The sequence below is a fragment of the Diaphorina citri genome, unplaced genomic scaffold (assembly GCF_000475195.1).
Source record: "Diaphorina citri unplaced genomic scaffold, Diaci psyllid genome assembly version 1.1 scaffold833, whole genome shotgun sequence".
In the NCBI taxonomy this organism is placed as follows: domain Eukaryota; kingdom Metazoa; phylum Arthropoda; class Insecta; order Hemiptera; family Psyllidae; genus Diaphorina; species Diaphorina citri.
The window spans coordinates 83146-96058 of record NW_007378265.1 but is presented as its reverse complement, the minus strand read 5'-3'; the positions used below and the strand labels follow the sequence as shown (position 1 = coordinate 96058).

Genomic DNA, 12913 nt, shown 5'->3' with positions numbered 1-12913 from the left:
GTAATCAATGTTCTAACTCACTTGTCTCCAGGCACGGTCAGTACATCATTCCAAGCGCGTCCATCCTTGTCTCTGGCCTGTACGATATACTTCTCAATAGGAGCCCCTCCATCGGATGCTGGCTTTCTCCATTCCAAATCCACAAAGTCCTTGTCCCAATTCTTTGGCTCGGGTCTGCCCGGTTTCTTGGGAGGATCGAACGGATTCTTTGCAATAATAGCGTGATCCGTTTCTAAATCTTCAGACTCTCCTTCCTTGTTGACAGCACGTACGCGGAACTTGTAAGGTTTGCCTTCTTGTAGTCCAGTAATGTTTGCCTCAGGCTCAGTAGATTTACCGCATGGTATCCATTGTCCAGTGTGAGGATCTAGCTTCTCAATCTCGTAATACTCCACAGGGGAGCCACCGTCGTCATCTGGCTTCTGCCACTTGAGTTTGCAGCCGTTCTTGGTAATGTCTGACACATTAAGTGGACCACCAGGTTTGCCTGGTTTACCCAGGACTGTGAGGTCAAGCTCAGCAACATCTTCACCCACGGAGTTCTTGGCTGTAATGATGTACTTGCCACTCTGAGAGCGTTTGGCTTTCATGACGAGAAGTTTGGTGTTGTATTCCTTGTTGTCCAGCTGATAGTTCTCGTTGTTAGAGATTTCCTGAAGAAAGAAATGAAATACATTAAAAAGTGCTCACGATATTTACCTCTATTAGCGTTCTCAGCTGGAATATCTGGTCCTCAGCTAGCGGTCTAAAAGAGGCACTCCTTATACTGACTTTTTCTCATTTCAAACGAAAGTAATCAAACTCTTAGTGTAATCAGTAATGAAACTCCTCACCTTATCAGCGAATGTCCACGTGATGGTTGGAGGAGGTTCTCCACTGACATCCACATCAAACAGCACCGTGTGTCCCACCTTGATGACTTGGTTGTTCAAATTGGTACGGTCTATTCTGGGCTTGGCGAATCTTGGTTTAGCCACATGAGGCATTGTCTCCTCACTTGGATCTCCAGGTCCTGCCTTGTTCACAGCTCTCACTCGGAACTGGTAAGTGTTGCCTTCTTCTAGCTTGGGCACACGACCTCGGCAGACATTTCCGTGGATTTCCACAGCCTTGGCGAAGGTGGGGTCGAATTTGCTCTTTGCCTCAATAATGTAACCTGTGTGAAATAACAAAAAAGTAGTCAGTTAGTCACACATCTCCTCCAAAAGTTAATTTGTCTTAAGCATTAATGCTTGTCACAAATATTTACCTCTATTAGCGTTCTCAGCTGGAATATCTGGTCCTCAGCTAGCGGTCTAAAAGAGGCACTCCTTATACTGACTTTTTCTCAAAAAAAAAAGAAGACTTTTTCTCATTTCAAACGAAAGTAAACAAACTCTTAGTGTAATCAGTAATGAGTGGTCTTCTTGTGATACCAGGTCTTCTTTGGAGGAGGTTCACCAGAGATCTTGATATCCAACTTGATGTTCATTCCAGCCTTGACTGTTACGTCTTTGACTGTCGATCGGTCAATTACAGGTGGTACTGGAAACGAAAAATATCAGGAACTTTTAATATCTGCCATAAAGCCTTAATCCTGACATAAAGCTTTTAAAAAATATCTAATTATAAAAAAAGCAAAAAAAGATAACTTTAGTAGGTAATGAGTAATTATGAAAAATAAAAATAGAGAAAACTTTCAGTTTTCCAATAAATAAAAATGATCTTAGTAAAAAATCTATCTTGACTGAAATCAGGAATACGACGCGACGAGGGATAAAACGAAATCTTGAAAATCGATCTTACCATTTCTATCCTTAGCCACAATGGGGTCACTTGGCTCACTAGGTTTACTTTGACCTCCCTTGTTGACGGCAATAATTCTGAACGTGTATTTCATGCCTATCACACAGAGGAACAGCTATTCAACACATGTACGTAAAATGAATTCTTTTTGAAGAAATTACTCAAGTCGTACAAGCACAGAACTGAGAATTACCTTGCAGCAGGACTGATAGTCAACTTGGTCCTGTAGTCTTCTTCCTCGATGGAAATCAAGTCCTTGGCTTCCACCTTGGTCTTCTTGTGATACCAGGTCTTCTTTGGAGGAGGTTCACCAGAGATCTTGATATCCAACTTGATGTTCATTCCAGCCTTGACTGTAACGTCCTTGACTGTCGATCGGTCAATTACAGGTGGTACTGGAAACGAAAAGTAGAGGGAACTTTTAATATCTGCCTTAAAGCCTTACTCCTGGCCTTAAAAAAAATGTCTAATAAAAAGAGAACTTTAATAATAATGATAAAAAAAATATAAATAAATAAAAAAAACAATAGAGAAAAAAAATCAGTTTTGCAATAAAAATGATCCTTGTAAAAATCTATCTTGACTGAAATCAGAATTTTGTCGTAAGAATTTTGCTTTTCAAGTGGCTACGAGGGATAAAACGAAATCTTGAAAATCGATCTTATATATTTATTTAGACTCTTTATTGGTTATAATTCAGTGTACGCAAATACAAGACATTACAAACAAAGAGAAAAATTATTGCCGGGGGCAATCTCTACCATTTAATCCTGACTTACCATTTCTATCTTTAGCCACAATGGGGTCACTTGGCTCACTAGGTTTACTTTGACCTCCCTTGTTGACGGCAATGATTCTGAACGTGTATTTCATGCCCTCGACCAGATCAGGTACTTTGCCTTCGCATTTGGGCCCAATGAGCTCGGCGCCTTTCTGCCATTTGGAACTGAAAATACAATTTCGATGTTTGAATTACTGCTTTTGAAAATGAAATTTTAATATTTGAATTACTGCTAATATTTTCTCATGTAGAGTGTAAGTATGCCAGATCTTCTCCAAGCAGCCCGTGACAAGACAAGAATCAATTAGCCATCATGATTGCCAACGTTCAATAGAATATGGCACCAAAAGAAGAAGAAGAGTGTAAGTAGGATGGTATATTGGAAATTCATATTTTTCCAATAAAAAGAATCTGAGAAGTAATTTTTCGTGGGTATATTTGCCTTCCATGAAAGCTGCTATGAGAGAATTTTCCTCCAGGTATTTTCCACATTTACTGCTTAAAGTACTATGAGTAACAGCACTTTGTTTCTCACTATTAATTAATCTATTTAATTTAGACATCTTTTGAAAAGTCTACGAAGTACAAACTACGAAGACGAAAATGTCTACGAAGTAGACGAAACTCCGAGTCGGGATAAAACCTAAGACTTGTAAGTATCCTGTGCTCAAAATAACTAAAGTAAAATAGCAGATGCTAAACTTCATTATTTTGCCTATACCATGCTAGACGACTCTGAGATCGATTCCTAGGAGTTTGGGAAGTTCTTTGAGCTTTGTACTTGGATTTCGGGTCACATCCAGCCTCCAGCTTCACGAGGACAAATTTCTTCATTAGCAACTCGTATGTGAGCCCTGATCTTCTTCTTCCTAACCTTTTCCTTTTTAAACAGGGTCGACGTTTCTTGTCAGTCAGTCCCTTCCAGGCAACCCTATTGTGGACCTCATGCCCTGTTCAATTTTTCTCACTAAAGCCTTGATTCACACGTTCTTTTCGAGGCACACGTATGTGAGCCCTGATAATTTTTAATATGAGGGCAGTTTAATAATGATTATAAACTTACAGTTGCGTGCTTTAGCAACATGCGGCTTGGTGTGGTCCGAGGGTTCACCAGGTCCCGCCTTGTTGACAGCTCGTACTCTGAACTGATAGGTGTTGCCTTCCTTCAATCCTGTGACCGTAGCTTTCGTGGCAGGAGTCTGGAAATATACAGAAGGATTAATTAATCAGTAAGGATCTCCAATAACCAAGGAGTAATTTATCAGTTCGGATTTCCCAATAATCAACGAAGTCTATGGAAAGAAGGATACATTATCGAATGCATTATCTAAATCAATTATCAATAGTGGAAAAGACAACTCTGAGCTTATAGGGCGCTTCATAAACACCTTACACAAAACGGAAATAGTTAAGGTATTTTTATGAAAAGTCTCGAAAGACAGAACTCTCTTCAATGTTCAAGGTATGTACCTTGTTTATCCAGCACGAAAAGAGCTAAAAAGTCGCTTTACCACATCCACATCTAACATGCCTATTTCAGTGTTCACTTGTACATTAGAAGAATATTAGCCCTTGATGAAATTCTAGTACTTTTCCACATCTGGTAAATAAGTAAAGGGAAGAATCTACTAATAACCAATTTTTGCAATAAAGTGTAGATATTTTGAAAAGCTAGGCATGTCCCACTTCTGATTAAAATATTTATAAATTTGTGCGATACATTTTATTCTTATTTTCAGAAATCTTACAGTTCTTGTGTTTAACCAGGTGCAGTTTGCTAGCATCACTGGGTTCAGAAGGTCCTGCCTTGTTGACAGCAATGATCCTGAATTGGAACTCATTTCCTTCCTTCAGATCCTTGACAGTGGCTTCACATTTATCAGGTGAGCATTCACCCGCAGGCTCCCAATCTGCCTTGAATCTGAAAATATAGAAAGGTTCTTTCATATAAAAATTTCTACCAACGAAAAAATTCTGTGCTTATTTTGTGAAGATGTCACAGTTTTGTATGTAGGTATCTTTTTTTTTTTTTTTTTTTTTTTTTTTGTAAATAATGTACAACATTTTAACACATTTATTTGTTTCCTTTCCTCACACTTGAAAAACTATTAATGAAAACATTACAGACCGATCAAGTCTCTGAAAAAGTAAGTTGGTAGAGAACATATTGGTAAAAGTAGTTTTGTATATTTTGGCTTTTATTAGGTATTGGTAGAACTATTCTATTGTCTCGTCCTGTTTGTACTATATTGATTGTAATTATTTCAAGTACTTATGTAAGTACTTGGTCCAAGTACTGTTATCTTACGTATCTTGGGATCAAGCGTGTATTTTTATTTTAATTTTTACAATTAGAAATTTGATTTCTTTTCCATTTTCTCTATCGAATTAGTTAAAATCTAAAATAGTACTCATTTGAGTGATATGTATTAATTTTTCATTTATTGCTTTTTCTTTAGTCTTCATCTCTAGTGCCTCTAAGTTTCTTTATTGCTCTCTCTTTCTCTCTCTCTCTCTCTCTCTCTCTCTCTTATTTTGATTTTATTCTAAATTCATTTGTTGTTTCTAAAGATATCAAATTGGCTACCAGAAACGGTAAAATTACATTAGCAGTAGTTTTATTATTTTCTTGGTTGCTTTTAGATGTTCTACGTAGTAGCTCTTAGGAAATTTGCTAAATTTTCATCAGATTTGCTTATTTGTTATTATTTTTTCCAAGTATAAATAAATCTATTTTGTTTTTAGAGCTATGATCTCCGAATGTGTTTAAAATTCATGAGATGTTTGATATTTTTTGTCCGCGATCACAAGTAATTTTATTTTTCTACACACGGCAGTCTACATTACATTTAATGTAAATAGTAAATGGAAATGGGCGAAATAACTCACATAGCTGATATACGTATAAAATCTATGTACATTTTGTAACACATAAAAAAAGTAGCATTGAAAATTTACCTCAAGAGTTTTTGTGATGGGCTTATAATTATCATCTTGAAGAAATGCTCAATATTTTTTTTTTTCTTCAGCACTTTTTAACTGAACTTTGACGTCTTTTCCAGGTCCGATCGGAAGGCAATGTTGAGATTGTCAACGTGCCTTACAACACCAAGCTGAGCATTGTTGATATTCTGAGAAAGAACAGCGGTGTGTACAGAATCAAAGCTGAGAATGCTTCGGGCAAAGATGAGGCTGATGTTGAAATTACCGTACTCAGTAAGTTCTTTTCTAATTTCCTTTTCCCTGATATTATTTATTCATTGGAAGCTGAGAGATTCTAAATATCATTAGTAGGTATTCGTATGAGCTTAATCCATCTTTCAGGACTGTTTGCCCCTACACGTAAGCTTCAAAGTGGGCTTTTGTGTACGATTAGGTATTAGTATGATCTAAGAGTCAAGGACAATCTGCCTTGAATCTGAAAATATAGAAAGGTTCTTTCATATAAAAATTTCTACCAACGAAAAAATTCTGTGCTTATTTTGTGAAGATGTCACAGTTTTGTATGTAGGTATCTGTACAGAAAATTCAAATTGGTGGAGATCGAAAAAAATTCCTTTTTCAGAGTTTTGTCTACTGCTGGAGAAGTCAACATTTCTCACTTCATTTTCACTTTTGTTCAATGTTTAATATTGGTGAAGACGCCAAAACTCTTATAGCTGTTATATTATTATTAATTTTCTTTACCTATTTAGAAATAGTACAGCATACTAACCACAGGGTAAATAGTAAAATATTGTACAAATTAATAGCAACATCTACTGTATAACTATCTAATGTACTTAATTACTAGAGTTTGAGACCAAAATCACCATTATGCTAATTGAGACCATTTTTAAAATTAAATAAAGCAAAACAGTGATTTTGGCCCGGACTTTACAGTAGGCATTAAAATACAACTTAAAGATTAAATTAAGTACGTATTTTACTCTACATTTTTTATCATAATAATTTATTGTTAAAGTTTTAAAGGAGAATATTAACTAGTTCTTGATTCTACAAATCTCGTTAAATGAAAATTAACCTGACATTTTTACATTACATTACAGGATGCACAAAACTTACAAACTTAATTATGGCCATACAGGACAGACAAGCTGATAATCAGGAATCCAGGAACACAACGCAACGTAGGCAAGTACATACCTCTAATAAATAATTAACTTGGACCTGCTAAATTGAATCTATTTGTTACGCGATTTTTCAGAATTCAATTTTTGATTCTTTGAGAAATAAAACCTATTTTAGATCTATTGAAGGATCTGCCTCTACGAGTACATATTATCACTAGCTGAAAATATCTTGGGAAGCACCACCTGATGTTAAACTCAAAATCTACTTCTAATTTACTAAAGGGATTTATTGACAGGTACAGTTAAATTTAGTAGATATAGGTATTTACTATACATCGTCTGACATATTTGAGCGTCCATAGCAATTATTTAATTAATTCTATGATAAATATTATCTCATTGCCCGTTGGTAAATTGTATTTCCACTCAAATTTGTTACGAATACTATAGACAAATTTACAAAATGATACTCAATACCGTCGCTTACAAAACTTTCAACATACATACCCTGCTGGGACTACAATCTAAATTTAAAACTTGTATTATTATAATTTTATTATTGTACAATAATTATTATTTATAGGTACATACGTGATTTGAGTGCTGATTATAATCAAATTATTTGGGGGGGGGGGATTTTATGAATGCCCGACAGCTAATTTGTATATGCAAAATGCAATACAAAGACAATTCCCCAAATTAGTGGATGTGCAAAACTACAGAAAGGCTAAAATTCAAAATTACAAGGTCGATTTAAAATTTATTTTTTGGTGCCATCAGCGCGGCGCAGCGATTCCAATTGTACCTAGTTGTATGAAATTAGTTTTAAATTGTAGTTTAAATTCTTAATGGTAATCAGCACCCAGATAAAAGCAGTTTACAAAATTACAAAATGGACCTGCACTATAACTAGAGACAAATGTACAACTAGAGAAATAAGACAAGCTCAAACTGCACGATCGAATTTCATACAAGGAACAATCCTGGGACAATCAACCTAGAACCTACGATATAAGCAACACAGCTCAACGAATTACAAATGGCAAATAAAATCGTACCTCGGTAATGACGACAATATGGATGATGTATTGGCCGATCTAGAATAAATTCGTGAGTTCGGAAAAAAAGAAGAAAATTGAGTGACTAAGCATGCAAAAAAGATTAAACCAACTATTTTGTGTTGAAACATGGGCCGTACGACTCGAAGTTCTTTGTACATATTTATATAATTGGTATAAATGTATGTTCATAGTACTTCATTATTTTGTGAAAGATTTACTAGTTGTTGATTCCATGCCGAATAGTTGTCATAATATTATACAACATGCAATTTGAAACACCAAAATTATTTATTTTGGTGGTGAATTGGATAAAGTGAATGACAATTTTCGTAATTTGTTTTCGTAAAACACAAACTTCCTTTACATTGAAGTAGATCCTTATACAATGTTGTGTTTTGAAGAATTACAAAGATTGGATAAGGAAAACATGCTTTTAGATATAACTGTTTTGGTGCCTATGGTTTGTAGTAAATGTTTTAGGGAAACATGCTTTGTAAAGGTGTTTTTACAAATGGTTTATTACACGACCTATTCGTATCAATAATTTAATTACAACGTTCATATTTGATTTATAATATCAAAGAAATCATGCAAACATTAAAATGTTTATGTAAATGTTTTATTTCCTACATGGATATATTCGTTTAAAAGTATTTCCAACATGCTTTCCATTTTGATTAGAAATTAGATAACTCACCTGTCTTTCTTCTCGATGATATATTTCTCAATTGGTGCACCACCATCGCTTGTGGGAGGAGTCCACTTCAGTTTGACACTTTCATTGTCATAGTCCACAATTTGGGGTATTCCTGGTTTGGATGGCTCATCTGGAAACATCACATGATAATTTATTTAAAATTGATGTACACTTCACCCTTGTTTTTGAGACTTTTTACAAGTTTAGAGCAATAATCTCTTTGCCTGATAAATCTACCAACAAATTTTCCTCTGTACAATCATGAGGCCTTCAAAGTTGATCCTTTTTCATTTTCAGCATATTGTTACTCGTAAGCGTTTTGTTAAAGAAATGGCTATTTCATTTTCTACTCACCGAACGGATTTTTGGCAATGATAGACTTCTCCGTCGTCAAAGGCTCGGAGTCACCTTCATCATTGACAGCCCGGACTCTGAATTTATACTCCTGTCCTGGCTCCAAACCAGTCACATTGATTTCAGGCTCGTCACCGAATTTGTCTCCGGGAACTTTGCCCACTCGGATCCATTTGCCGGTTTCGAGGTCCATTTTTTCAACCTGCAAAATGTTACAAGGTCAAACGCTTTATTTATGTCCTTGAAAATAAATTATCTAGGTATAACGATTAATAATATAAATTGCATTAAAATTGTTATCACAAATTATACCCTCTCATGGACGGTGGGGTTGAAGGAACTTTAAGTCTTCTTCTTCTTCTTCTTCTTCTTCTTCTTCTTCTTCTTTTTCTTCACCTTTTCCCGTGTACCGACGGGGTCGGCGTTTTTCGTCAGCTTTTCAATCAGCCCTAACTAGGGTGATCGCTTTGGGCTGACGATTGCTGTCAACAAGGCAGGACCTTCTGAACCCAGTGATGCTAGCAAACTGCACCTGGTTAAACACAAGAACTGTAAGATTTCTGAAATACAATAAATAAAAATAAAATGTATCGCAATATTTTAATCAGAAGTGGGACATGCCTAGCTTTTCAAAATATCTACACTTTATTGCAAAAATTGGTTATTAGTAGATTCTTCCCTTAGGTTTATAGATTTCAACTTCCCTAAGCAAGTTTTGGATTCAAATTTCCAACTAAACATTACAATTTGTTAGAAAGAATTTCTTGGACGAACTTTTACGATGGAAGACATCTAGCTAAATGACAAAACGAGCACTTTCATAGAAATTTATTAAAATTTGTATTTTGTCCGCAATACTCGCTCGCAAAACTGAGGAGAGTTTCATCTAATTTTGAACCAAATGAACTCGAACCTAAAATGTCCCTTCTCTCCGTTTTCCTCCAGTGAAACCGAGAATCGACAGAACCAACCTGAAGTCGATTGTCCTAAAAGCAGGCAAATCAGTCAAATTTGATGTCAATATCAAGGGTGAACCTCCTCCAGAAGTCACGTGGTACCTGGTTGACAAAGAAGTAAGTAGAGGCTTTGAAACTTTCTATTGTCATAATCTGTGTGTAGTTAGGTTTCTATGTGGGTGACTTTAATCAAAGAAAGAACTCGGAAAATACTCGTGATACGTAGGTAGATATTAAAACAGACCTCTCTAGTATTCTCCTCTCACGCTGGTGGAGAATTCAAAAATTTTCAGCTCAGTTATTGAAATGAAATTTTTCCGGTCAGCCTTCTGAGGAAAATTGAAATTGAGATGCTGAAATGACAAATTTCGGAAGAAAGAAAAAAAAAACTACTGCTTTAAATAGTTTAGGAAGACTGATACTTTTAATTCTGGGTAAGGGGGATGTATAGTATTTTATTTCATCAAAGTACCCTTACCTATAAAGGTAATGTACATTTATATAAATATTTTATTAAACTAATCAACAAAGGTAGCTTATAATTATATTGGTTTTGAATGTATCATATTTCCAAAGAAGAAAAATACTCATTTTAAATAAAATCTAGAATGCCAAAGAATACTGTTATACTCACAATGAAAGGTAAACTATCTACAAGGACTACACGCATTTTGAAATCAAAGAGGATTACAACAACACATTTATTGTATTTCAGAAATCTTACAGTTCTTGTGTTTAACCAGGTGCAGTTTGCTAGCATCACTGGGTTCAGAAGGTCCTGCCTTGTTGACAGCAATGATCCTGAATTGGAACTCATTTCCTTCCTTCAGATCCTTGACAGTGGCTTCACATTTATCAGGTGAGCATTCACCCGCAGGCTCCCAATCTGCCTTGAATCTGAAAATATAGAAAGGTTCTTTCATATAAAAATTTCTACCAACGAAAAAATTCTGTGCTTATTTTGTGAAGATCTCACAATTTTGTATGTATCTGTACAAAAATTCTAATTGCTGGAGATTGAAAAAAAAATCCTTTTTCAGAGTTTTGTCTACTGCTGGAGAAGCCAACATTTCTCTCTACATTTTCACTTTTGTTCAATGTTTAATATTGGTGAAGACGCCAAAACTCTTATAGCTGTTATAATATTATTAATTTCCTTTACCTATTTAGAAATGGCACAGCATACTAACCACAGGGTAAATAGTAAAATATTGTACAAATTAATAGCAACATCTACTGTCTAACTATCTAATGTACTTGATTACTAGAGTTTGAGACCAAAATCAGAATTTTGCTAATTGAAACCAATTTTAAATTAAATGAAGAAAACAGTGATTTTGGCCCGGATTTTACAGTGGGAATTAAAATAGGGCTGACGTTTGGTTTTGGCTACAAATTTTACGAGTGGATGCCCTTCCCTCTCAACCTTTGCTATTTCTTTAGCAAGGGAAATTCAGTCTGGTATACTCCCTGTTTATAGTCTCCCAGCAAGGCTAAGCTGGTCTACTCTCTCATTTTTTTACTCCCCTCTACTTTCTCTCTTATCCCTCTTTCATTATATCTCTTATAAAAATGATGATTTGACAGGCAATTATTAAGGAAAATTAAGTACAACTTTTTATTCAAAACAGGAGAAAACTTCTTGTAAAGTCATTCATAACTTACCTCGTATTCAGTAATTGGAATACCACCGTCATCTTCAGGTTTCTTCCACTTGAGTTTACATCCGGTCTTGGTGACATTGGATACTTCCAGAGGTCCTTCAGGGGAACTTGGTTTTGCTGGGGGTAAAAAATAGAGAAAAAGTCAGTTGTTGAAAGAATTTCAATTAACTATTGACTTCGAGATCATTTGGACTAATTTTGTTCTTGTCTTAATAAAAATAAATTCTTGAACAAAATTTTGGGAAAATATCTAATATCTGAGAGCTTGAGCCTTTCTAACTTGACGAGTCTTAAGATTAGGTTTGTAAACCTAAGTTGAGGACGTCAAGGTCTACTAGGAATAGGCACGATTATTCTCTAGATTTTGTGAGAGTACTTTTCACTTTTCATAGATAATTTTCATACTTACACAACACGGTCAATTCCAAAGTTGCCTCGTCAGTTCCCGAAGGATTCTCAGCAATAAGCTTGTAGATTCCAGAGTCCTTGCGAACTGCTTTGATGAGATTGAATGTCGTCTGATAGTCAATGTTCTCAATTTTAATTTTCTCTGTGTTACACAGTTTCTTCTCCTTGAAGTACCAACTATTTTCTGGAGGAGGTTCACCAGTGACATCCACAACCCATTTGGTGGATCTGCCTGCCTTGATGGTGACATTCTTCATGCAGTCTCTGTCGATGCGAGGTTTCACTGAAAACGAAATGAGAGAGTTGAGTACTTGATCATAGCTGGTCTAATTACTTATAAAAAATGGTTTGTGACAACTAAACTGTCCCTCAGAGCATACAGAATAAAATTTTGCTTTTTATGGTCCCGAGAAAAGCTTTAGTGTCTTAAACCCCGACCTTCCAGAATTTATTCTCTATTTAACAGTCAAAATATTATCCAGATAGGTACTTACAGTTCCTGTGTTTGCACAGATGATTATCGGTCGGCTGACTGGGAACTCCCACTCCAGCCTTATTCACAGCCCGCACTCTGAACTGATACACCATCTTCTCCGTCAAATCTCCTACTGTTCCTATACAGTCAGGAGTTTCTGTTTTGGCCACCTCAGTCCAATCGACGGCAAACTTGTCTTTGACTTCAATGACGTAGTGAGTGATAGGCCGACCACCATCGCTGGCGGGGGGTGTCCATTCCAATTTGACACTCTTGTTGTCATAGTCGATAATCTTGGGTTTACCGGGCTCACCAGGCTCGTCTGTAGAAGAAAAACAGTGTAATTTATTATTAGATTATTACATAATATGTTAAGGAGGTCTCTTCTTGATCCTTTGTGTGCCGCGTCCATTTTTGTTTAGGACTATTGTACTGCGGTGTCAGTACTGATTGCTGCCTTCCAGTTGTCTCACAAATAAATTGGGACTCACGGAAAAATTTGGAAAACTGTTACGGCCGCAAGTTGCAGTTGAAATGAAAATATTAGGGGTAATTATTCCTGGCTCTAAACTCCGTCCATCTAACCTATACGTCTAATTCATCCATCTAACCTACGAGTATCTTCCATCGTCTTTTACAGTACATATTTGAATGGTATG

General features: G+C 35.8%; 1 protein-coding gene across 1 annotated transcript in view; it reads right to left on the bottom strand.

Annotated features, from left to right (window-relative positions):
- Positions 1-12913, bottom strand: part of LOC103512392 (twitchin-like) — a 100214-nt gene that overhangs the window by 30288 nt on the left and 57013 nt on the right. Inside the window, 14 exon segments of the mRNA XM_026825876.1 lie at positions 22-653; positions 834-1156; positions 1441-1524; positions 1786-1862; positions 1979-2180; positions 2565-2731; positions 3653-3765; positions 4078-4112; positions 4282-4487; positions 8398-8527; positions 8752-8953; positions 11373-11488; positions 11781-12062; positions 12274-12576. Coding sequence (XP_026681677.1) covers positions 22-653; positions 834-1156; positions 1441-1524; positions 1786-1862; positions 1979-2180; positions 2565-2731; positions 3653-3765; positions 4078-4112; positions 4282-4487; positions 8398-8527; positions 8752-8953; positions 11373-11488; positions 11781-12062; positions 12274-12576 — 2872 coding nt within the window.